The sequence below is a fragment of the Pieris rapae genome, chromosome 2 (genome assembly GCF_905147795.1).
Source record: "Pieris rapae chromosome 2, ilPieRapa1.1, whole genome shotgun sequence".
Taxonomy (NCBI): domain Eukaryota; kingdom Metazoa; phylum Arthropoda; class Insecta; order Lepidoptera; family Pieridae; genus Pieris; species Pieris rapae.
Window position 1 is genome coordinate 551,317 of NC_059510.1, and position 27,789 is coordinate 579,105.

Here is a 27,789-nt window from a genome sequence, read left to right on the forward strand (position 1 = left end):
CCAGTGACGTCGAGTGATTACGCGCATGGATATAAAATACTTGCTCAATGTTGAACGCCATCTTATTTCAAGAAAAGAGGCCGACAATCGCGCACGTTTGCTAAGAGATCCTGCTTGATATATCTTTTGAAGTGATAGAAACAAACTATACGCAGTAAGTACAAATTAATTTCCCTTTTGAAATCAAGCTTAGTCTTAGCTTTAGTAAGAAGTTTTATTCTGAATTCATTTAGAAACTTCCTGACGGATAAAATTCCAGCGGAAGTTTCTTGTAACTCCATGGTTTTGATGACTAATTAATTCTCTTCATTAATGTATAATTTCCTATCATGCTTAAGTTGTATGTAATTTATTGTAAATTGAGATTTTAAATATTTAACCTATAAGGTATTCGGGTTTGGTAGCGTGGTCTTGGATTTCTCTCTCCCACGTGTTTTTTCCATGTATGAAGCCTTTGTGCATATTTTATGACCTTGTTTAAATTGTGTGCTCTTTAAATGGTTAGTTGTTAATTGTTTTATCTGATTCTAACCTTTCATTCTGGAACATTCGCAACTTATCGATTTTTTTGTTATGGCTGGCGTTGTTGCAGTTATGACGTAACTTACTGGAGAATTCTTTTGTTCTAGATGACTACTAAAACACCAGCGGTAGGTATTGACTTGGGTACCACATACTCGTGTGTGGGCGTGTTCCAGTACGGTAAGGTGGACATCATCGCCAACGACCAGGGCAACAGGACTACACCTTCATATGTTGCCTTCACAGACACCGAACGTCTCATCGGAGATGCTGCCAAGAACCAGGTGGCCCTGAACCCAAACAACACCATCTTTGGTGAGTTCAGATTTATAGGTTATATATAAATTTTAGTTAAATTATACGCCGGTAGCTTTCATCACACTTAAAAGTATGGAACACGTGTATATTTCTCATGGCTGTTTCACTAATTATATAATTAATGGTGACATTGAATTATGTTTATGACATTATAATGGTCAAATAATTATATTTCTTAGCCTTCAGTTTCCTTATTAAGAACAATTATTATGATGATACCCAAATATACTAGACTAGAGTCTCTGAAAATATTGAATGATAAAAATAATCTGATGTAATATAAATTATTGTTACTAAGTGTATTGAAACTGTTCCGTTCTATATCTTTCTTTCTTTGTTGCAGATGCTAAACGTCTCATTGGGCGTAAGTTTGAAGATGCTACAGTTCAGGCTGACATGAAACACTGGCCATTTGAGGTTATCAGTGATGGTGGAAAACCAAAGATCAAGGTTCAATACAAGGGTGAAGACAAAACATTCTTCCCAGAGGAAGTCAGTTCAATGGTATTAACAAAAATGAAGGAAACAGCTGAAGTTTACCTTGGCAAAACGGTGCAGAATGCAGTAATTACAGTGCCAGCATACTTTAATGACTCCCAAAGGCAGGCCACAAAAGATTCTGGTACAATCTCTGGTCTGAACGTTCTCCGAATCATCAATGAACCGACTGCTGCTGCGATTGCATATGGTCTTGACAAGAAAGGAGGTGGAGAACGTAATGTCCTTATTTTCGATCTTGGCGGTGGTACTTTTGATGTATCCATCCTCACCATTGAGGACGGTATCTTTGAAGTGAAGTCCACTGCCGGGGACACTCACTTGGGAGGTGAGGACTTCGACAACCGCATGGTCAACCACTTTGTACAGGAGTTCAAGCGGAAGTACAAAAAGGACATTTCCTCTCACAAGAGAGCCCTGCGTCGGTTGAGGACAGCTTGTGAGCGCGCGAAGAGGACTCTTTCCTCGTCGACACAGGCTAGCATTGAAATCGACTCTCTGTTTGAGGGTATTGATTACTACACATCCATCACCCGTGCGCGTTTCGAAGAACTGAATGCAGACTTATTTAGATCTACCATGGAGCCAGTAGAGAAGTCCCTCCGCGACGCAAAGATGGACAAGGCTCAAGTGCACGACATTGTCCTCGTCGGAGGTTCCACTCGTATCCCAAGAGTGCAGAAGCTCCTTCAAGACTTCTTCAACGGCAAGGAGCTTAACAAGTCCATCAACCCTGATGAGGCTGTAGCCTACGGAGCGGCAGTTCAGGCCGCCATCTTGCACGGTGATAAGTCTGAAGAAGTACAGGATCTCCTCCTGTTGGACGTGACCCCGCTGTCCCTCGGTATCGAGACGGCTGGTGGTGTCATGACCACCTTGATTAAGCGTAACACAACCATCCCCACCAAGCAAACCCAAACATTCACGACCTATTCCGACAACCAACCCGGTGTGCTTATTCAAGTATTTGAGGGTGAGCGTGCCATGACCCGAGACAACAACCTTCTCGGTAAATTCGAGCTCACTGGCATTCCCCCAGCGCCACGAGGTGTCCCACAAATTGAAGTTACTTTCGACATTGATGCCAACGGTATCCTTAATGTATCGGCTGTCGAAAAATCTACCAACAAGGAGAACAAGATTACGATCACCAATGACAAGGGTCGTCTGTCCAAAGAAGAAATCGAGCGTATGGTCAACGACGCTGAGAAATACAGGAACGAAGATGAGAAACAAAAGGAAACCATTCAGGCTAAGAACGCGCTCGAATCTTACTGCTTCAACATGAAGTCTACCATGGAGGATGAGAAGCTTAAGGACAAAATCACAGACTCGGACAAGCAAATCATTCTGGACAAATGCAACGACACCATTAAATGGTTGGACGCTAACCAGCTGGCTGACAAGGAAGAATATGAGCACAAACAGAAGGAACTGGAGGGTGTGTGCAACCCGATTATTACGAAGCTTTACCAAGGTGCGGGTGGAGCCCCCGGAGGCATGCCCGGTGGTATGCCAGGCTTCCCTGGCGGAGCGCCTGGAGCCGGCGGAGCAGCTCCTGGTGGCGGATCCGGACCCACCATCGAAGAGGTTGATTAAACTATTTGAATTATACATTCCACTTTTCACATTGTAAGATCTTCTGTGTTATCCTCTCGATTAATAAATGAATGCAACTGATTATTTTGTTTAAATTACCCAATAAATACGCTGAACATAAAATACCTGACAAGTTTATAACGCAGTAAAGACAATTAATATTATATAGAATGAGGCATATCTGCTAGTATTAAATACAAAACTAGTACATAATTTATCTAGTAGAGCTTAACATAGTCATATTGCATTGCTTAAAATTGCTTTTTAAACTAGAAATAAATTGTCGGTCACCGTCAATATTCAAATGTAAATGTTTTTTTTAATTAAACGTTGATTTCATAATATTTAAAGGATGGATTTTCTGTATGCTTACAAATTCGTTCCCGCCGCGTAGGTGAATTTTTAACTGACTCACTAAATAAGGTGGTATAATAAAACTTCAAATTAATTTATATTCATCTTTAAAACAGCAATTACATACCTAATCCATCATTAATTAACAACTTCGCTTCAATGGCAAAAGTACGCATTTTTGTGCTTTACAAAAAATAACATAAATACTATTCTTAAAAATCACATCTAGTATGTAATCTACATAAACAATTCATGTCACTAAAAATGTTTGATATGGCTACCAATTAAGACACTCCAGCTCACTAGAGACCCATGTCAAAGATATAAAGCAGATATACATGAACATAAATATGATCATGTCTATATTACAAATCAAATCTTTAATTTCTTAGGATTAGTACATTGCATTACTAAGTACTCTATGTATGTAGTATGTTACAAGCGCTTTGAGTTCTCGATTTAATATAGCCATATCGAACATTTTGGAACAAAACAAATATTTTGGCAATAAACAATTCGAAAACTATAAACAAGTGTCTTACATCGCGTTAATACAAGCTCTCATATACAAATATAAGTATTTACTATTTATACATTTTTAATTATCTAAACTAGCAATTAAAAACAAATTTGATACTCTCGTATAATCGCTAGCATATACCTACTCTCCATATATCTTCTTAATCATCGATTGTTGGTGTTGAACGTTGTCTGTCATTGGTTTATTTGTATGGCTTATTTTTGGAAAATATATTTTCCCAATTTAAGTGGATTCTGAAAATATCAATTCCTCGTCTATGTTCTATAAAATTTAATTTTTAATATTGAAAAGGTTTCCCAAAGAGCGTTATGGGTACTAAGAAAAATAAATCTTAATCGTGTCTTGAGTGAGTTTATAAATAACGACTAACTAGAAATGACCAGCGATATGGTATTTCTATACGTAACCCTTCAATGTGATAGCGTATTTTTTTTAAAAATAGATGAATTTAATAATTTTCTATAATTTTGTGATTTTTGTATTATAGTTATTGCTACAATTAGGATGATATTATTATATTTTTTCGTGCGTTTTATTCAGAACTGTTTTTGAAATATAATATACTTCCACCGAAAAACATTCAGATAATAAGTAGCATTCAAACACAGCCTATCCTTCCTCCAGCCTTATCTAACAATCATAAGTAAATACGTGTAAATATAAATTATTATAACAAACATTTTATTATGCCTAACTACTTATGTAGTCAATTATAGCTTTGAACAATCGGTACGATTTATCTACAAAATATTATTTAACGACGTTGTATCTGTGACTTGTGCTCCTATTGTAAAAGTTCTCTGTAAGGAGAAAATATATATTAAGCACCTCATTCAAACTATAATATCAGAATGAACACAAAATCACTTTCTAAACTATTAATGTTTTAGGGCAAAAAAAAATTTGATTTTTACCCTCAACTATAAAATTCACAGGTCACAGATACATTTCTAGAACTATCTATACCTATGGTGTTTTTCTGGCAGGGGTTTAATGATATAGTTCTTCACCTATTAACACTCAGCATCACAATTTCCACGTACAAAAAGTCTTCATTCTCTATCAATCGCCATATAAATCCAGTTATTTTAATAAATTCGAAACGAATGCCGACTGCATCACTTTTAATTCAGTCACAGATCACTTTAAATAATAAAAGTTGTCAAAATGCACAGACATCGGCTTTCTAGTTTCTTCACTCAGCTCAACGAGCTTCTCCGGTGTAGCCGTTAACGATTTAATACTAAAGTTTCTATCACTACATCCACGCTACGGCAGGGGTCCCGTCTGATGATAAGGAGTCCATGGATCTTATGGCGCTAGAAGTAACCTGCTGTCAGTAAAGTGAGGTGCTCGAGCAGGGTCCATCCACGCCTTGCAGCTGATCTGCACTTTGTAGCTGTAAGATATTTGGTGAAATACATATGTTTAGTTTAGTAATGAACAGGAATTTCCTAAAAAAACTACAAAGAACACGTTAACGAACATGACGGTACATGCAGAGTGTAAAACCGTGCTGTAAAATGATTAAATTTTAATATAAAATTTAAATTAAAGGTTGACTGAGGGAAGTCAACCTACTTCACGAATTTCACACACAGCTGGCAGAAGCCCATCGGTAGAATTATTAGGAGACCTCGGCGAAGGAGTGGGTGCGTGTTTCGGTAGTTCTCGTCCCGCCGCCATCTTGTCGTGCAACTGAGCAAGACGCATGCTCATCTGTCTTCGTTCTTTTTGTTCTCTTTCTCTTTCCCATCTTTTTGCGCTGTAGCTCCTAATAGACGATGAGCTACTTTGAACTGAGCTTAGACTTGGACGTCGCGAACCTAGAAACGATTGTAAGTGTTAAATTGACTATAGGGTTATTAAAAACCATGTTTATTTAACTTTATTATTCAACGGCAAGATAAAATAAAGATACAGCAAGTCTTTTGTTTACACAAGGATCTGTCTACACCAATTTTTAACTAAGACGATCAAAGTAAAAATACATTTATCATAGTTAATGCTTTAAAATACAAAATATAACGAAACATAAGAAAATAAAATAAAAAAATATAAACCCCGAACAAATGTCAATGTATCGGGCGATGTATTTCTTTCGAAGCGTATTTAATAGTAATGAAACCTATTGTATCTTGAAATGCTTATTCTATGTTTTGCTTATGTAATAAAAGCAACGTTCACATGCGACACATGGTCTTCACAAATCACAGAAGCTAAAGCTTACGTATTTTCAAATATGTGTACAAAATTATTATGGAACTGAAAAATGTATGTAGCTAATTGTTGACATTCGCAAAGCGGAATTCCGTAATTTCTAGAGGCCATTTCATCCAGGAAGTATTTAGAAAGAAGCATTTTTATTGAACTCAAGCTGCATTGAAAGGAAAAACACTACCTCTTCAGTTCCTGGCCTTTTACAAGCTATAAGATAGAGCAGAAAGATACAAACATCCAGGGCCATCTTGCTCGCGCCACGACATTTTGTGTGACTATCATTTTAAAATTAATATAAATAGTTTCGTACGTACATAACTTCTAATTTTAGTTATACTTTCATTTTCTTCTAATTTATTCTACTAGCCTTTGTAGTTTAGAACACAAGATACCTTATAATGGATATGTAATATTGGTAATATTATATGTCGCGATTAGGGTTGCCATTTGTACTATAATAACGTTTTTTCAGGTAATTAAACTTTACAATAAAAGTACACGAAAATAATGTATATAGCATAATGCGATTTATTTAGTCGAAAATACATTTCGCTAAACATAATTTATCGATTAGAGCTGTATCGATGTTTAAGATGTTGTGTGTTTAGTCAAGATACTAATGTAATATGTACCAACTGCCAAAATCATTATCAAATATAATTTTAAATATAAGAAAAATGAATCGTAAGGACTTTACTTTGATGCTATATGCGTACTGTTTTCTTGTGAATAACCAATGAACCTTCTTTGATCGCAAAAAAGGTGGCAACCCTTGTTGTGATAGTAAATCTGTAGTCAAGTAGATATATGTAGGGTAGACGTACAGAAAGTCACACTTTCAGCTTCGTTTTCATCAAGGAACCTAAGCGGGACCGTCATATCATTGATAACGTACATTCCCAATAAGATTGGAATTTAGAAAATGAAGTTAAGTACACGTAATATGATAAGTCACACACACGAAGGCTTCTAACACCAAGACGCGACATCTAACCAGCGACCTGGGACAACACATGCGACAACAGATTCCGTCCCCGAATACCTGCCTTTAAATTTGTCTGTTTATCATCAGCTGTTGCTCCATCATCGCCATTTGGTGATAATGGAGTAATAGCTTACCGCCCTTTTCAAAAGACAGCTATCATCTCTTTAAAATATAAACCAAACAGATGGAGAGCCAATAAAAATATAGTTTTGTAACCATGAAGATCTAAATTTATTCTGGCTACAATCATATAAATAGATTGATAAACTATACTCAAAATGAAACCCGGATTACGATATAACGATACGCCATCATCTATTGCTAGGTTGTGCCAAAAACCTTGTAGTAATAATACAATACTTCTGGTATTTTATAGAATTTAATAAATTATGAGGATATTTTATAGCGGAAGTCAGAGTTCTTTTGTAAAATATTATTATAGAACTGCGGTACCTACCTAATTCATATTGGCAATCGTTTAATAAATTCTTCTTCAACTGTACGAAAGAGAAGTTAATAGTAATACTGGTCTTTTATCATGTTAGTTAGATTTTCGAAATTTGGATTAGGACCCGTATGACATAGACTCAATCTATGTCCTGGTAGTCACTGCACAACGCGACGAGACGGTTAACAGAATACCCGGCTCGGCTAACTCGCCACAACAAGCACAGCCAGGTACTCGGGGAACGAGGGGCACCCACGAGATCGTGCAATAAGGGGCCGCATACATCATCCGGATCACCTTTGGCGGCGCACTTAGGCGGGTGCGCGCCGCCGTCCCTTACGGCCTTGAGGTGGCGCGAGATTAACAAGATGGCCGCCGTGCGCGCCGCACCTGCGCGGGATGACGCCGCTCGGCGGGACTCTCGACGGGAATTGCCCTCGAGCTCGAGAGTCCCGCTGGTGCAGCCGCTGCGAGATGATGCTCGGGAAGATGCGCGAGTTGCGCTCAGCGTGCCGCCTGTGGGTCAAATGCAAAAGCTGTGTGTATCCCATAATCCATTAACGAGCCTAATTCCTATGTCTATTACGCTGCTTTCTTTTCATCTCGATACAATTATTGCGTCGCCGGTAGACTGCACTAGGCTCACATAATATAGTCCTTTTATTGGAGAACAAAAATCCACTATTAGTGAGATAATTAAGTCTATTGATGACAACATTATTAATAATTAACAGTTCTAGATGTCATAATCATATGTTAATTTCCGTTGAATAATCGATGATTTTACTACTATTTTACTTAAACGGATCGGTTACCAGTATCATTAAGTGAGTACAGACAGGGCGGAGTAAGCCTCGCATCCGCCAGATGCGCGGGGTGGTACCGCGCCTTTGTGTAGAGATGCAGCACGAAGCACAGCAGGCCGGCCAGCACGAAGATTCCCGACGCAACGCCCAACAGCGTCGGCAGGTCCGCCGTCAGCAGAACCAGGTCTGAAGTGTTCATATTCATATACAGTTATACACTTTACGGATAGCAGATATTTTGGAATTCATAAACACTTTTGTACTAAGCGTTCTCGGTCTATTTCTCATGGACTAGCTGGGTACACGCTAGTCTATGAGAAACCTGTTTAACCTCCACTTAAATGGACCCATAATATATTGTCTAGGGAGGATGGAAGGGAGCGGAGTGAAACTCCAGCGTTGTTCTATTCGAAGTTTTTGTTTTGTTGAAGTAAAGTTACCTTCAGTGCAGAAGATCCGTAGCGTGGGACGGGAGTGGGTGGTGGTGTGATATCCGGTATCACATTGGCAGTACGCATTATGGTTGACCTGGACGCATGATGAGTGGGGGTCGAAGGCACGACATGTCTCCCGGTAAAAGCATTGCTCGCCCAGCTTCTTGGCTAAATCATAAATAGGTAAACTCTTAACTGGGTATGATAATTTGGGAATTTTATTCATGTAACGAGCATTTAATTACTTATGTCAATTATCGTAATCTGGAGGCTAAAATAAATAAATCGTGAGGCTACTTCTAATTAATTTGGAATATTTGTTTTAAAATAAGTGTCGTTTGTCGCTTCTCTTTTAAAAGTAGTACCAGGCGATTTACCCCGGATTTTTCTCTCGGCCTACATCCTCTGTCTTCGTTACCGATGAGTAGGGGTTTCTACTGATTCAAATTTAATGACGTGGAATCCTATACCTATATCTTATATTTCAAAATAAACATATGTATATTTAAATGTTCATTGTTTTCTATAAGCAAAATCAGTTTCGTCATAATAATACTTGTTTTATACAAACGTTTAGCACAGCCTCTGGCCACTCCGAGTTCGACTGAGTGTTTTGGTGCACACTGGCAAGTTCTGGTTCTTGGCTCGCAGTACACATGCACAAGGTCGGAGTTGCACGTGAACTCACACGGTGACCCAATATATCTGCCTTTCTCTGAAACAGTAGATTTGATATGAAGTCCCTCTGTCACGTTTTACAAATGGGGTTTTGTAAAAGGTGAAAACTATGTATTATTAAATAGACTGTTGTTTATCAAGGAACTTAAGATACATTATTATATTATTAAGAGTGGCCAATTATTCCACGGGAGCAAATGTACGAATAAATTACATGTGTAAAGGTTACTACACAGTTAATGTCTACCTAGAAGACAGAAACGCGTGGCAATAGTTCTAGTTATATTGTTATAATATGTTTTGATATCTTTGAAATGTTGTGAATATGAGTGTGATGGTGAATGTGGTAAATCACTGAACAGATTTTTACTTCTTTTATTTATGTAACTTTAATGACGTTGTGGTTTATGACATTTTCCTTTGAAAAATTGTAATGTAGATGGAGGGTAAAACTTGCTGAGTTTCTTGCCCGGTCTTGCAGAACAAGGCCTCCTGGTAATGACCTCCTGGCGTAATCTTGGTCTTTCGCGAATTTGGTAAAAAATCTTGACATTCATAAGCCCTAAGACGCATCTAAACTGAATAAACGGATTTTGATTTGATCTTCTTACAAGTGCCGAATCGTTACCTCACAAGGTTGGTTAAGTATTTATTTTTTTATTTTATATTCTCGATGCCAGAGATATTTTTTGTATATTACTTTTAGAGATACATAAGTATAGGTACATACAGTCAAAAACAGTGTTTTTTTTTAATATTCTGCTTCCTCTACCATAACGTGTCAACTTGGAAATAACAAAATAACATATCCATTTAAGTTTAATTCCTGTGTGTAAGGAAGTTCAAATAAGGACAGTGCAATGTCAGAGCCAAATCGAGTTAGCTAAAATAACTGCCATATCAGATAACTGTTCAGCGAACCATAAAAGGTATTCATGTGCAAGGTGAATCTGTGGAATAACTGAATGTTGAATTTTTAAACATAATCATTATGCGACGCATATGTTGCGACTGGAGCGCAAAAAAGATAACTGCGGCATCTACTTTTCTCCAGGGCATCTCGAAAAGTTGCCAACATTGGAATTTTAACAATTTTTTGTTAGTTTGTTTGTTAATGAGATAGCGAGATTGTTGGTATCAAAATTCAAATTCAAAATCATTTATTCATATTTGTAACATAATGTACACTTATGAACGTCAAAAAAAGAAATTATATATATTTATAATGTATTTAAATGCTTCTAATTTTACATTTACTGCCAGTTCTCAAATTAAGGGCGTAGAACGGAAGATAAGAACTGGCAATAAACTCTCCACCACTCTTTTATCTGCAGTAGAAGCGGGTAAGATATATTATGTAAATTTAAAAGTCTTTTAAACTTAGTACCAGATACCGAACTTGTCCGACCCACTGCCTTGTATCCCGGTCAAACACCAAATGTTTTCTGATGGTAAACGTACAAGGCGACTACGTATATACATACTACGTATATCATATACCCGAGAGTAGTGCTCTATCTATTAAGGTCTAGTCAAAATATATAAAATACTATACTACCTTTTAACCTAATTTAAATTTCGTGTACCCTCTTGATAACCCAGGTACCCTATCATTGTATTTGTGCCTCCTTTCCGGAGAACGCGCCAAAATTTACCAATGTTCAGATTGAGCATTCTGATGAACGAATTGGGTTTCCACTTACACTTTAAAATCAATTCTCGTATAGTTTTTATAATCTCTTCGTGTATCTGTGTACCGAGTGTTGACAAGGGTTTTATTTAAATAAATAAATAATCATAATGCCGTTATCCTGAATAAATCATACGGGATCTTAAGTGATTCATATAAAACATAATACAGCTTTTAGTGGACATCACATATTTAAACAATAATTTCAATATTACTAACATTAAAAAAAACAATCAACAATTTTTTGTATTTTTTTAATACAATGTGCTTCCACCACACGGTGATTTTTGAGTATTCCTTTTAATGATTAAAAAAAAATACAGTATTAGACAGAATTTCACAACAAAAAAGCTCAATTATTTATAGTGCATCAATTATTCATAAGTCGGCAACGCAATTGCAAGCCTTTTGGCAATATCACTTAACATCAGACGAGTTTACCTTTACACCCTGTTATATTACACAAATAGTTCATAAAATGTTATTAATAAAGTATAGTAAGTCAAAAGTCGAACAGCTAAGAAATATTGCGCTCGTCGATTTCTCGCCGGAAGTCATAAGGTCACGTGGCGGAAGAAGGCTTCGCTCCCTCCCACAACACCTGCCCTTGAGAGTTTGTATTGAAGCAAATTGAATAGGAATATTGTTTGCAGCTCGACTGCGCCTATATTGTTCTTAACTTTGCTTAATGAATCGGGAAAGGCGAGTTACGAAGTAGCTATTTTACCCATTTATTACTGGAAAAACTTTTATTAAAATTGCACAGAGTCCTCATAATATTACCTCGTGAGTATTTCTGTCTACTAAACATACAGCATCACTTTTTTTGGAAATCGAACTCAGAATTTCTTCGCCATAAGGAGGCGGTTCGTTTAAGTATACTTATATTAAATAACGTGAAGTTAGACAGCTTTATAAAATCATAAACTAAGAAATACACTTATGTATTGACGTAAAAGTGACGTCGTAGTTTCTTGAAGGTAACATTACTAGTATCGTAAAACAAAACTTTTATCATTTTTCCCTAACGCGCCAAAAGAAGTATAACTTCAAAAACCGTTGGCCTAAGATATGGACTAAATATTACATTACGTTAGTAATACTTTCTTATATTTACCATGCAAGTTAAACAGCAATAAAAGTTACTTTAACATTTACACAGAAACTGTATGTCAAAGCTATAAAGTAAATACGTTTATCAAAACGCTACGAACAAAGCGATTTTAAATAGAAATTATAAATAGCGAGTCATTCATCAAAAGACGGTACAGGCCTGACCTACGTTACGTCACGGTGCAATTTTTGTCCAATTAAAATGTGCATTCAATTATTACGGTCGACAAATTGCAAGTAATTAATTCGCTGGTCGCACTATCTGGGTCAGAGGCTGCGTTGGAATCACATTATCACAATAGCAGTCTCAAGGTGGACGATAATTGTATGGCGCAGCTTAAATGTTCCAAATTCCGAGAATTAAGCTTTCAGAATTAGGAGATGGAAATTTTTAATCTTTGCCCCTTCCAAACATCGTCAACGCGTCCGCGTTGAAAGTTTGTGATTGTCATTCTCGTGTTTGCAAATTCCAGGACATCAATTTGACATTATATGACAATTGACATATGTCGGCACAGAAGGCTTCTTGTCTATTAAAATATCAGAGAAGCATATCCAATAAGAAAACCTAAAATACGGTTATAGCATCATAATTGTTATTTAGAATTGAACTTACCTATAGGTACATACCTAACATTAACTCTAAATTAACCATTACTGTACATAAAAAATATGGAGAGTATAGGTATAGGTAGTCCTTTAAATTTTTAATATTAATAAAAACAACGTATGATCCTTTTGAAGATCGCGTCGTGGCGCAAGCTACGCATTTAGAAGTATTTGTAAGTTTTCTTATAACAAGGAACAAAAGAAAAAGAAATAAAATTTGTAAGAAGGCGACTTCAACATACAACTTTCTTATAAAAGAATTCAATAAATCAAAACATTGCACAAGCCTGTCAAAAGTAATTTGCATACTGTCTACATAAAAAATACCCAAGCGAAGGTGAATGTTTGCTATCATTTTTTCCATCTGGGCTCGTTTGGCTTTTTTCCAACTATTTAAAACCTTTTCGTTTCAATATAAAACTGCACAAATTGGTGTAATAAATTGGATCTAGGCGCTGACAAAGCCTGAAAAATAAGGTGTCACTAGCTTCCATCGGTAGATGAAAATAACGTATCGGTTATTATGAAGCTCTCTCTTATATTTATGAGCTAGACTTTATACTGGTATACATTTTAAATAAAGTACCACGCGATAAAGTAAAAGATGAAAACGCTTGCAGGTCAAAGAAATTCTTTCTCCCATACATATTATTAACTGCCCCATTTGCGTTGCTTTTGACATATTACATCATCTTTATTCGCTTAAATAAATTAAGGTTTGGTTTTAAATTATAAGGTCAAAATATGTCTGATATTTACTATTATTCTTTTTTTATAACAAAAGGGACCGCCATCGTCACCCATTTTTACTGAGTGCGTTACCATAATAGTATACAATAAAGGTCGTCGTCTCAGCAATTTGCACCGGGAGTCGCTTCCACAGTATGCTAGTTCGCAAAAGAAAGTGTCTGGTGATGCGGAACGTGAAAAACTTCCAGAAATTAATAATTGCAGAATTTTGTGACTTCAAAAGTACGGAGTTATTTAACCCATCATAAGTTACGGTACATATAAATATTTTAGATAAAAATTTGAAGCGTAAACGACACTTCAACAATCATTGCCTACGTAACGCCAATATAAGCCCTTGATTGTTTACCACATTAATAAATTGTAATGATTAATAAAATAAGTGTTTCTTAGATTTGTTAACCCTTAGATCAGCCAAGTTAGTTTTTGTTAGTTATAAGCTCTATTTTAAACCATTATACTCAGTTGTTACCCAGCTTCAAACAAAGTGTTATTTTAGTGTTTACATATTATCTGAAAATCCGCCACCACACTTAATTAGGGCTTAACTTTTTTTTATTTGAATGGCGCTACTAATGCTTATGTGTTTGTTACACGCAGTACTTTTACTCACACACACCATTAATTACATCGGTTAAGAATGAGGAATTAATGTCTCAGTGTTCAAGGAACATAAGACCAAAGCATCAAAGGGAATAAATTTGAAACATGGTTGAGTCGAGCCTTGGGAGCGAGGCCGGACCGACCTCAATACGATTATCTGCTGCATCGGCTTATTCCACTGCAGTGCTAACTACTGTGCAGTATTAAGGATTTCTAAAACGATGTTAATACTGACAAAAATAAATATGATTAATCTATTCTACAATGACAATTGAATGAATTAAGACATAGAGATAACATTTATTACAAACAAAAACACACACACATAACTACACAAAAGAACAATAACCAAGAATATTCAAAAACAACGAAGAAAATCCCTTTTCCCATTCGGTTCGTTTCAAATGTGTAATGCGTGTGTGCTGTGGTTGTAATTAGCCCTGGCTCAGCATTATGCTGAGGAGGAGAGTGTTCTACAGCGCTGGTCATTCTGCCAGAGACCACATCAGCTAGTTTGCGCCTCAATCGCAGAAAAAAGAGAGAAAAGGAATATTATAAATACTTGCAGGCTACTCGATTGTTGTGACCAACCGTGTAGTAGTAGGTTAGCGCTGCGCATTCTGATGTTTTAATATGTTCTATGTGTAATCATATCATTTTTCTCACATATTTTTTATATGTGTTTGATTGTCCTCATTTTGGCATGTGCGATTTTTGAGAGAATAAATAAAATTTAAAAGTATGAACAAATACTTGAAAAGAAGGTTTTAAAACAAAGGAATGTAAACAGCGTTTGCCGTGTCATTCAAAGAAAAAGTTGTTTTAATCCCTCGTACAAAGTTACTAACCGTACTGTCGCGAAAGTTTTTTCGTAATTTTACAACGAAAAAGGCCAGATAATATATAATTTTGAATCGGGGCTCATTTCTGTTTGAACCGAATAAGCTGGACTTTCAAGTTTATTATTACTGTCTAAATTTGACTGTTTTTGAATTTAGAACAATAATATAATTTTATAAACGATAAAAATAATATATTCACTCTATGTTTTGAACGTTGACTATATCTGGTTGCTTATAGTGAAAACTTAATGAAGTGACAAGATGATCTCTAAAATCTAGGTTCTACCACCTGGGCTTAGGATTAAGCCTACTGCTAAGGTACACAAGGGATATAAATCATACGCGAATAAAGCAAATATTCTCTTTTTTAATCTATTTTAAAAATATTATTTAGTTATCTGTCTATTTTCCTATTAATTATGACACCGGCGTCATTGTTTTGTTTCCCTAAAGAACATCGTAATTTGAAATTATAACAGTTAGTGGTGCTCTGTGCGTGACAGATTATTACAGGAAAAGGTCATATGTCAATAGGAGGAAATTTATTGGCGGGAACACACTACACAACATAAGACAATAATTACTTGATACTGTTACCGAAATACATTATATCCAGCAATATGATAAAAATATATCGTTGTATTTATTTGAATTAATTATGGCATTAATAATTATTTATTGTTGGAGAGTCTGTCTAAGAATTAAGAATAAGAAAGAAATATTGACCGTTTAAAAACATCTAAAACAATAAAATATTGAAATCGTAATTTAAAAATAAAACATAAATAATCTAGTTTTGACAATTTTTTTTAATAATGAGCTGCTTACTAATAGACCTCTGTTAATTTTAAAACGCCGGGGATTTGTACTTAGCAAACAATTTTAAAGAAACAATTGCAACTCTGACTGCCGATTTAAAGATTAATAGAATTAATTAATATACAAAATCTTCTTCATAGTAAATATACCCAAACATAGTTTCTGCATTTCCAAGACTCAGTCATAGTAATTGTAATTTGTGTCTCAAATCTGTGGTTATGAGAGCTCTATCTGTAGTCTAATGGAACGCAATTACTTGATGTATGAACAAAGGCGTGAAGCTGTACGGAACCACATAGGGAAACCACACCGAAGACGCACCTTCTCGTACCATTAAATCATGAAGTAAACAGATACATTTTTTTGTTAGTTAGTGTTAACTTATGGTCTAAGATCCGGCTGCAGGATTAATGTACATCGTACATCGGATATTTGCTAAAAACCAAATTTTTATGTATGTATTATGTAGGAGAATATAGCAAATTGCCTATCAAAATTTTTCCGATAGTATTTTTAAGTACCTAGTTAATTAGAACATTTGGTTTTCAGTAAAAACCCGATGAACGCACTAATCTTGCAGCCGGATCTCGTACTATTGGTTGCTTTAGCGTGCGATTCTCCCTGAGGTCGTAGGCTGAACCTCAGCTGAGCACCAATGGACTTTCAGTTTATATGCTTTTAACACAATTTATACGGTTAATAAACCGGCATGTTTAAAATCCTTAAGTTGACGGCGTTTATCTGCCTGATAGGCTAATCACATATTTGCTTATTGGAAAAAAATAATCACGAAACAGACCAATTTGTGGTTTATAGGTTATTACGTAAAAATGAATTGAATTTAGATTTAGTCTGAGTCTTATTTGGCGCTGCGTCTCGTTTCCGAATCTAACGCTAAGAAGCTGCTGTTTACGATCTTGTTTAACAAAGAGCATTTTGTTGCAAGCATCCAAAAGCTTTTAAAGCTCAAAGTACTAACTTACTATAGTTTGAACCTTATTTAGTGTGCAAGTTTCGATTCTTTATATTCCACAGCAATACACAAAGTTTTCTCTATTAGAATTGTTCGACTAAAGAACCTCACGACATTATGCGACGTCTGCGTTGCCGGCCTTTTAAGAACTGACGCTCTTTTCTTGAAGGACTTAGTCGGATAGGTGCGGAAATATGTACTGCATCGGTTGATTATAACCTTTTATGGTAGAAGAACGGATTAGCTTTTTATTACAAGTTATTTTGATGGCATCCAGTAAGCAAAGCAGTAAGCAGATATCTCTTCAGTCAAAGTTGGTGTGAATGTTCATCTCGTATTAAACAGTATAGTGGATAAATGTATTTCGATCACCGTTCAACAATAACTGTACAACAATATTTATAAGATGAAGATGCTATAAGTTAGTGGCAGATTGAATATCTAAGAAACCGAATAATATTTGTACCAGCCCGATAGTACTTCAATATAAGAGGTAAAAAACACGTTAGCAAAGATGAAATCATTATATTTTGATTCCTAACAATCAGTAAACTTCTAAACTCAGAAATCTCAGAGATTTGAATCGTTACTTTAAAAGCGACTTCACAACGGGATTTACAGTTCGAGAAAAATGAAGAAAATATTCTCCAAAGGATCATTCATAGCCTCGAGTGCGATCTATGACATAACTGAACTTCTACCACTTTTTCTTCAATAAATTCACTGGATTGCAATAATCTCTATCACTTTGTCGAGGTTAAATTAAACCGATTCTGTTGTACAGTGATGTCAAGAATTCTGTCCGTAACAGATTATTTAATGGACCAATCAATCAAATCAATAAAAAAACATTTATTGATGTACACTTATGAACGTCAAAAAAAAAAGATATATAGTTTAAATGATTCTAATTTACATTTACTGCCAGTTCTCAAATCAAGGACGTAGAACGGAAGAGAAGAACTGGCAATACACTCTCCGCCATTATTTTTAATCGCCAAGTTTTTTTTACATAATGTACTGCTGTATGTATACTGCTACCGCTAATTCATATGTTATTTTATTGGTTATTTCTATATTAATATCAACTGCAAAACACGAAACCGTGATGTGTAATTAGAAATTCTATTTAATAGCAAATAGCTGAAACTTGGTTAAATATTTATTGCCCCGCTAAAATTTGAAAATAACTCTTTATTTGAAGGGTTCGTCTGTGCCGGAATGATACGTTACAGTATAGTAGTGAAATACTGTTTCATGGAGGACAGAATAACTAGAAAGAAAGGATACATGTGATTAAGTCTACATTTGACTAACGATCGTGTCTGAAGAAGCCTTTTATAATGAACTGCATCGATATCTATGTTATGTCTTTTCTAAGAAATACTATTGTATCGTAGGAGTATGTGTAAGAATAGTTTCTTTTAAAAGTAAATATTAAAAAGAATAACTTAAGTATGTGATATAAAACATAACTCAGAGTTTCTTGAAGTTCTTCTCAGACCAGTTCTTTGTTCAAGTGTATAAATGCTTAAGAACTTCCTTTTACATACAAATTATATATATAATTATACACTTAAAACCTAAGGAATATTTTATCTCTTTCTACCTACTTATGTTAACGCTGTAATAACAAGTGACAAAAAGTATTTTAGTTGTGCGGTTGAATTAAACTAGATTTTTTTGCTATGGTACGTACTTTATGGAGTAGGTACTTTAGCGATCAAGTACCTTGTAATGTATATACATATATACATGCCTCTAAAATAACGAGGCAAATAAGTGAGTACCTATTCGTGTGTTCATTATTTTTAAGTCTAATTAAACAAAGTATGTTTTCCTTATAGACCCAGGGCACTCAATGCCAGAGGGCTCGCAAGTGCGTTGCCGGCCTTTTAAGAATTAGTACGTCCTTTATTGAAGGACCCTAAGTCGAATTGGTTTCAAAGTATTTCAGTAGGCAGCTGGTTCTTAAAACTGCCTTAAAAAACTTTTTTACCATCGTGTATTAACAGAAATGGAACGCTCGTTCATTTCCATTTCTGTTAATACACTTATGCCGTTTAAATGAAATTTCATTTCAGAATGAACAAATAATTAAAACAATTTTCTCTTTCCACTAACAATTAAATTGTATAAAATACTGGCTGCCGCTTTTGTCTGAAGCGTCGTGCGACTGACAAGTTGTGTTACCTTATCTTTTTTTTATTCTGTATCAGTTAAATTAAAATGCTATTTTAAATAGAGCGCGGGAATTGGTGCTATCTTATCGGCATTGTGGGGCGCTATTTCCTCGTCATTCGCGTTACACAAACCTATTTGTCACAGGGATTTGAACAGAGATTAGTTATATTAATTGCATTTTGTCTTGTATGTACGCTTTCTAAGAATTATTACCAGCAACTAACATTTTACAACCAGTCTAGTCGTACAACTTCGAAGCGAAGTATATAATCGTGCATAAGGAATAAAATCATGTATAGCAGTTGTCAGCCCAAATAGGCGCCCCATTCTTAATCATGTGATACATTTAAATGTTGGCTGTGTTTAATATTTTTGGAATTACATATACTATTTATGGTGAAAGAAAAAATCGTAAAACAACCAGCCAGTCAGACAAATAAAAATCTAAGGCGTGGTCAAACAACCTACTTGTCTATAAAAGAAATGATCAATGAAACATACAGTAAAAAAAAAAAAGTTTTAGACTTAATAGAAGGCGCGGCTGCAGAAATGCTGCGGCTGCAGGTTCAAATATAAGGGCCTTTCCTCCACTCTAGGTCCACAAAATCCCATGTTCAAGTGCAAAGGCACTAATTAGGATTTAAGATGGCGCCTGGTAGATAGTACCGGTGACCTCAGAGCTAACGAACGAATAAGTATCGCAATACAGCGAGGAAATGCTGCTAGCGTTAAAGGTGCATCGCCCCATACCAAACTTTTTAAATTTGTTATAATTTTCTTTTTATTATTATTTAATTATTCTTATTATTACTATATAGGATAAGAATTGAAGATACTGTATATTCCATAGTTATGATTACTAATAAATAATATTCAATGTTATTTTTACATCTTATATAATTTATTTCCAACATGAGAATGAGTACACGTAGCTTATATTAGATCTCTTAAGTAAACTGACTAATTTTATTTATTTATATTTTTCTGTATATGGATAATTAATATTTAACTATCTTTATTTAAAAACTTTCGAATTATGACGATGCATAAAAGTTTTAAGCTCCTTCAACTTTGCTAAATAGTTGATAACTTGTCGTCTATTCGTCGAAAATATTATATTACTTTTAATCAGTAGAGACCGTATATCTAACGAATTTATTATGGCGTTTAGAAGCCTACTAAAATACAGAAAAGCTTATGTTTATTGTATTTACATGGTTATGCCTAAACTGCTATTGTGTTTTCATATCAAACACTATTTACACAAAGATAAAGTTTATTTTGTATTGTTTTCTTTTTCCAAACTACATTCAACCTAATACATAAAACCTATTTAGGAATATAAAAAGCCTAAAAAATAAACTATTTATTCCATTTCAGAAAAAAAATTGTATTCATTGTAGGTTGGCGACAGGTAGTTTATAAAAAAAAATCGTTTATGACCAGCTTCGTAAGATTTAAGTTGGAGCCTGGTATACAGTACCGGTGACCCCAGAGCTAATGAGAACGAATAAGTATCACAATACAGCAAGGAAATGCTGCTAGGTACACCGCCGTAGGGACCGAATAGGGTTGATGTAATAAGAGCCGTGCCAGGTGGAACATGGACCTGAACTGCCCAAGTCAGAAATGTATGGTGGCAATTGGAGGAGGGCTTTGCCAACAAAATGCCAACAGACAAGGTTGTCAAGGGAATGTAAATATTCAATATTATTTCAGTGAATTTTTCAATACCAAACCAGTTTATTCTAGTTTAAGTAAAATTGTATCTTGTCTGAATAAATGCTTATATTATTGTTACCAGCTTCGTAGTTTGCTTTTCCTAAAAGACGTTATTAATTGACGTATCCTCATACTAACAAGATTGGAAACTAAGCATTATAAAAAATTCCCGACATTGTTTGAATCGATGGCAATAAAGTAAGCATTATGCAATCAAAGCGTTTGGCTGGGCGCCAGTGACACAAACATCTCTTCAATAATATCTAATGAAGTCCCCATTGAAACGAATATTCAAGATTGAGCTATTTTATTTATAACTCATTTCCGAGTTAATCTCTTGAATAATGCTAAACGAGAGAGGTTTAACGGACTTTTAAACAAAACGAATTAGCTTTTGAAAATGGCGTTACATGCACGAATTTCGATGTTGACACAATCAGTACAAAGGAGAAGTCACATTGCTAGAAATACCAAAAAAAAATTCTTAGCTGATAACGCATAACTTGCGTAGTACATTTCAAGCATCGGTTATCGGCTTCTATAAAAGGCAGGCAAGGGCGCAACCGGGATCGGCGTTGGGACGTGACAGAGATTATTACAACAGCGCAATCAATCAGGAATCTTCCTAGTGGGAATTCCCTGATGTTGCTAGCAGGCAAAGGCGGGTACGACGCGGACAGTACCACTCACTCACACACTGTCATGAAGTGATTCAATGGTTTAGCAAGGTTTAGCCTGTTATATTTTATATTTTTTATATTTATACTCGCGTTTGTGCTGTGATGTATATACTCTGTCTCACGATTCTCAGAGCCTCCCATACGACAAGACATATGTCCGTATATACCCCATGGTACCCGGTCAGTACCCGGTGGTGGACGGCTGTCCCGAGACTCCGAAGTCCATCTAGAGACTGCGAAGCCGGCCTTTCATATAGATATTCAGATATCCTCCTATACCGATATTTCACCCCTCTTCTACAAATTGGAACCGCGGGAGTTTTTGTATATGACAGAGAGATTGTCTCTTCTCTTCCCGGGTCGTTTGACGGAATAAAGTTGTGTCATGTTGTGTGTATTTACTGCTAACGCTTTATCATCGTACATAATTAATTAAGTTAACTTCTTTAAACAGTCAATGGGTATAAATCAAGCGTAAACAATAAATTTTGAGGAAAATAGGTTTTGCATAACACATTCCGGTATTTATTTGATGCGGAATCCGCAAGGACGAGTTTGAGGCCTTGGAAAACTGTATCTATTAGCACATTATACAATCGTAGATTCATCGAAAGTTCTAGTTCTAGCTTTCAAGGTCTCATTCGAAGTGCACTTGACATGCTTAGCTGACGGGTCAAACCACGGCGCACTTTTATTATTATATACCACAATAGCTGAGTGTAAGTGCCACTCAACACTTTAAGTAGAAAATTCTATTTATTATATAGAAATACGAATACGTAATAGAGAAAGCATTATTGGGCGCCTTTTTCGCTGATTTGCTGTTTTTCCTGATGATTTCGTTTTCTGCTTTCCCAAAAATTTCTGGTAATTTTATTTTTATGTGTGCTTATTTTATCTTGTATATGTTTTAATGTTTTTTTTTGTCTACACTTATTCCTTTAATTGTCATATATTTTAGATGGAATATTTTATAAAGTATGCCGTAGATTTAGTACTATGAATGATGTGCTTCTAAAGCCATAATCAAAGAATAAGGTTATATACTTAATTCTTTGATAATGGCTTTAGAAGCATGTCATCGAAAAAATGTGTGTTTACTAATGTTCTTTCATTCTGAAATTGGATCAGCTACTTTCTTAAAGATAAAAATTTATTGTTTTGATTTTTTTAACCAGTTTAAGTTTATTATTTTCTACAATTTGGAAATGTGAAATTGTAATCGGCGTAAGAAAACATTATTTACTTTAAATTTATAAAAAGATAAAACGTTTTTGTTACCATATTAATAAATGGCACCGGCATTTTGAAAAATTACGTTTAAAAGAATTTTCATATTAACACGGGAGGAATTTAAACTCTGAACAACTTGCTTGGCTCTGAATGAGTAATAGATATGAGTTAAAAAAATAAAAAAAAAACGGTAAAAGAAAAAATAGAGTATTTGAAATATACATAGTAATGAATGAAACGTTAGATAAACTAGCTAACTAATTGGTTTACATCCAGTTGTAATGGGATGATATGTTTATTTTTAATAATGAAGATATTTGTACTGCCTTGTTGTGTATTTAATAAATATATTAATAGTATAATAAAGACCTATGAGTGAATGTATTTTTTATTAAATGTATATATTTACATAAACAAAAAACAAATTACAAGTAAAATAGATAATCATTTAACTTTTCAATTTTTTCAGGCAGGCATTTGTTATCCATATAAGCTTTTCTAAAAATACTTGACGTATTTTAAAATTACGTGTATCCAATATATAATATTATATTACAGCTCACTTTCCCCCCTATTCGCTTAGCTGCATCTCTATCTTCCTATAATCTCGACTGTACAGTATTCTAAGTATTGCTAGTCCTTTTCTATAAAATATCTGGGCAAGAGAGCCTTTCGCAGCCCATAGACATCAAATTTTAAAGGGTGCGTTGCCGGCCCTTTAGGGAGGAGTACACACTTACTTTTAATAGTTAGAATATATCTCATATACATATTTGAATCGTTAATAAAAATAAAAGAATTTGTTTCATTTATGATTCTTTTTAGATAGATTTTTAACATGACAACGTGAATTGCATGCACTATTTAAATAAGCAAACAAATTTGAAATGCCGTTTCCGCTCAAACACTTATTTAGGTCAAATACGGCAATTTTTCAGACGTCAAAAACCAGGTTAGAAATGCCTAACGCCCAGCTTGACACACTAATCTCAATTACCTTCATGTTACATCACAGTCTTAGTAAATTATTATTTGAAACTTAGACACCGATATTAAACATAATTCTTTGTGAAATTTAATGAACATTTTGTAATAAGATATGCTTATGACAGAGCCTACAATATGTTTCCTTTAATGTTCAGTTTAAAAAATGTATGTCAGTCAAATAGTGACTTCTTTGGCTAGTTGGTCATTTATTTTTTAAGTTTGAGAAACGATTAACCATATCAGAAATTGATTTACTACTCACACATTACTACTCTTAAAACCGTGTCTGACGTTCCATACGTGGCGCGTCGTGCGTCTTGCTTTATCTAAATCCTACTTTATCTTACCAGATATATTAATCCTGGCTTCATCATAGTAGTCCAGAACTAGATCGTCTTCGTCTTCCGGTACCAAGAGCTCTCGAGGATCAGCGCGGCGATGGGTGGCGTTGGGCGCGCCGGCGCCGGTCACCACCAGCGCGCACAGCACTGTGACCACCCACATGACGACATCACCGCGACAGGAAACCACTGAATCAAATAAGCATCATGAGTCTGTGAAGTGGTTAAAAAGAGAAACTCTAACAAATGATGTTGAAAATAAAAATAAATTATAGTCAAAATCTTTTATAACATCAAACGAACTACTCATATTTGATCAAAATAAAAATAAAATGTGTTTATTTTGGAATATAATATACAGGTATCATTTATTCCACGTCACTAGTCCCAGGCCTTTTTATCAACTAAATAATCGTTAACTTTATAGTCAGCCTTTTTACACAGCTTTTCTTTAATGCAATCCTTAAATTTATTAAAAGGCAGATATAAAAGAGCCTCTGGGATTCTGTTAAAGTAAAGTATCCCTTTTCTCAAAAAAATACTTTATTTGATCATATATACGTAACAGTCGATCACATTGTTATTAAGAACCTAATACATAGAATTTAGCCGGGGCCGACTATAATCTTATAGTCAATATTATTGGAATGTTGTTCTCGATGTATATCATTTCGAGATACGAGATTATTTTATTATCATGTTCTTGTCTATTATATCTAAAAATAACTTACTTCTCTAACATGAGGGAAATAATTGTTCTAGGATTTAATAGAAATAAAATTGCCAGGGCAGAGAGCCTTTTCACTACTCAAAGTGGCGTAAACAATTTCATGGAAGCACAGAATATTAATTTACTTAACTGATAAAAAATAATAATGGGCTTTAAGGTACAGGCTAGGCCTAGTTTAAACGCTAGTGCTCATAGATGTATATTATATATTAGGTTGACCACAATGAATGTTGTAATATAATATTATGTAATGTGGTATTTGTTTTGGGTCAAATAAAGAAACTTTTTATTTTTTATTTATTTATTTTTATTTTATTTGAGATACCTTTACACTTTAACACATTTACATCACATTCTAATTAGGTATCGGTGTGCCATTTTAGGCAAAGTCTTTCTCCAAATTCCGCCTTTTCTGCTGGACTGTGCCACTCTCTGCCATGTACCACCTGCTGTTTCCTTAGCTCGGTATATCCACCTTCTAAATTATCTTCCTTAAATATGTCTTAGAACAAAAAATGAATTTACTCATACTTTTCAAGGTTGGATATTTTTATTCGTTTTGGCATATGTTTGTATTCAGATAGGTCGCTGCAAATTGTGACATAGAAAAGGTGTGAAGTAATAAATTTCATCATGTCGTTATTGACCACGCGCCATGCAAATGAAAACGAATTTATCTTTTTCGGACATGTGAAGTCCGATCCTGAATAATGATCGGATTTATTTCCATAAAAAATTTCACAGGCGGACAGTTACTCTTACTGTTGAACAATTTTATATTTTGTTCTGCATTTTTAGTGAAAAATTCAATGTAATTTCGTGTTTTTGACTGTTCTAAAGACCCCTTTAAATGTGTTTTTATAGAAAGACGCAGAAGTTTTCATTGACCCATACTTATTTATTAATCATTGTGTCATACACAGAGATATAATAATATATATATTTTTTATTTTTTTTTCTCCCACATAACATTTACAATATAGGCAAGTAGTTTATTATGAGCCAGATATATGCAGTGTTAGCCTATTAGCTGACGCGTGCGTCTCTTTTCCCTGAGGTTGTAGATTCGTTACCCAACTGTACACACTTTTGATGTAGGGCATTTAACGCTAGTACGGTGAAAGAAAACGATCGTGAGGTAACCGGCATACGACTCAATTAAAGTGAAAGGCGTATGTCAGGCACATCATAGGAAATTTGACCTAAGCGGTGCCTGATAGAAGTAGTCAATTTTGGGTTTATGTCATCATTTAATATCCTATCACATAGGGCATAACACCTCCAACTGTGACCAGCGTGAGCTTCGTCTTTTTCCTCTGTCAAAATCCAGCTTGTTTTCACTTCATCTCACCTGCAACTTCACGTCCACCTTGCAACGCTTGATTGGTCAATTGGATTGTGATTCTCATGATACTAGTAAACAGATGGTTTTAAATCGTAATTAACTTCGGCGTTTCTCATTATCTCAATGAAACAACATTTATCAAAACAAGAAATACGTTTGAGAGACTTATCTAAATATAATCATCATATTAAGAGTCGTCGAGAAATTCTCATAACCAAGTAAGTTTCTTAACGAAGGTGCTAAACAACTTAACTCAAAGCTAACGTTAAAATAAACGACTATTAAAAGCTGTTCTGAAGTGGTTAGCGGTTGTGCATTGCGCACTGCAGTGGTGCGACCTTTCATATTGCTTTCATATTTACCAAATCGCCTAATTTATTGGATTAATAATTTATTGATAGTGTTTAGCATAAATTACACTGATACATTATTTACAATATTCAGTTTTTATTAACAAAATACAAAATAAAGTCCCTACTGAATGCTGTCTCGGACTTTCCATTATTATTATTAATTAACTATGTTGGTGCAGCGCTTTACAAATATTGTGTAAAACAAAAAAACTTGGCGATTAAAAAGAGTGGCGAAGAGTTTATTGCCAGTTCTTCTCGTCTATTCTATGCCCTTGATTTGAGAACTGAAGTGAATGTAAAATTAGAAGTTTTTATACTTCTTTAAGTTCATAAGTGTACATTGTGTTACCTAAATGAGTTAATTATTTCGACTTTCTACATATATGATCGCACAGTGAGATCACAGTAGCCTTATTGTGTAGGTATATTATGTATTTAATACTTTTTTTCGAAATTATAGTATTGGCTTTAAGAACTGTCAGGATAATGCATTTCTGTAAATAAATAAATAAGATAGAAACATGTGAAAATATACAGATAATTTGATAATTTTAAGTTATTTTTTGTTTTTTGTGGTTGTGAGTTTGTTTGTCTGTGATGTGCCAATATAGCACTTGCTTACATGGGGAAGAATAAAATTGTGAACGGAATAATTTATTAACTATATAAATGAACCATATTTGTGATAAGGGGTTGCGGTGTGGAGTATATAATTATTTTTTATTATAATGTTAGTAACATTTTACTTACAATAAAAAGTACTATCAGATCAGCCGATATATTTGATTGTAGACAGACTTCTAGTACGTAGCACAAGCTTTTAAAAATCGAACATGCTCCAATTTCAAACGTGTGTTGAAAGAAATAAATTCGTTTATGTAACTCTCACTAGAGGTTTCTGAACAAATTTGCATATTCAGAAATATGGACATGTTTTGATTGAAACGTGTTTGTTGTGAACATTATAATAAGAAGTATTTGTGTCAATAGATATATCGTAGGAAATAACATGTATCTATTTCATCGATAAATTTTCTTTGACAAGTCGTCGTAAAATTTTAAGACATGTCACCATCTTTACAATAATTTCCTTCACCGACAAACAGCTCTCAATTGCGTGAACGATAATCAAATGCACGCAATCAAAGTTAACACTACTAAAAAAACAAAATAATCTGCTTAGAGAAATTATGACCTTTACCATGCAAAGTATCCTGTATTGGAACTGCTCTTGTAATCAGACGAGCGCAGTCTTATAATTTATTTAAAAAAAATAGATTTTGTATTTTCGCTTTTGTAATTCACCGACTGATATATACTGCGTATACATATATTAATTGTAACTTATTAGATTTTACAGTTTTATTTTTGATTTTAATTAATTTTTGTTATAGTTAGTGTTACATTTTATG

General features: G+C 34.7%; 2 protein-coding genes across 3 annotated transcripts in view; one reads left to right on the forward strand and one right to left on the reverse strand.

Moving 5' to 3' along the window:
- LOC111004097 (heat shock 70 kDa protein cognate 4) lies at positions 1-3,018 on the forward strand. Its single transcript, XM_022274946.2, has 3 exons — positions 1-154; positions 630-837; positions 1,184-3,018. The coding sequence occupies exons 2-3, from the start codon at positions 630-632 to the stop codon at positions 2,935-2,937; spliced, it is 1,962 nt and encodes a 653-aa protein (XP_022130638.1). The 5' UTR covers positions 1-154; the 3' UTR covers positions 2,938-3,018.
- Positions 3,019-3,369: 351 nt separating this feature from the next.
- The window catches only part of LOC111004075, a 29,954-nt gene continuing 5,534 nt past the window's right edge, over positions 3,370-27,789 (reverse strand). The window contains exons 2-8 of one of the 2 annotated variants that reach the window (XM_022274909.2): positions 23,956-24,138; positions 9,297-9,440; positions 8,732-8,893; positions 8,301-8,477; positions 7,876-8,001; positions 5,414-5,658; positions 3,370-5,231 (exon numbers count right to left, since the gene is read on the reverse strand). In XM_022274909.2, the coding sequence (XP_022130601.2) occupies positions 5,169-5,231; positions 5,414-5,658; positions 7,876-8,001; positions 8,301-8,477; positions 8,732-8,893; positions 9,297-9,440; positions 23,956-24,112 (1,074 nt within the window). In that variant the 5' untranslated portion in view covers positions 24,113-24,138 and the 3' untranslated portion in view covers positions 3,370-5,168. Of the gene's footprint in view, positions 5,232-5,413; positions 5,659-7,782; positions 8,002-8,300; positions 8,478-8,731; positions 8,894-9,296; positions 9,441-23,955; positions 24,139-27,789 lie in introns of both variants that reach the window. The other variant, XM_045634366.1, reaches the window with a different exon arrangement.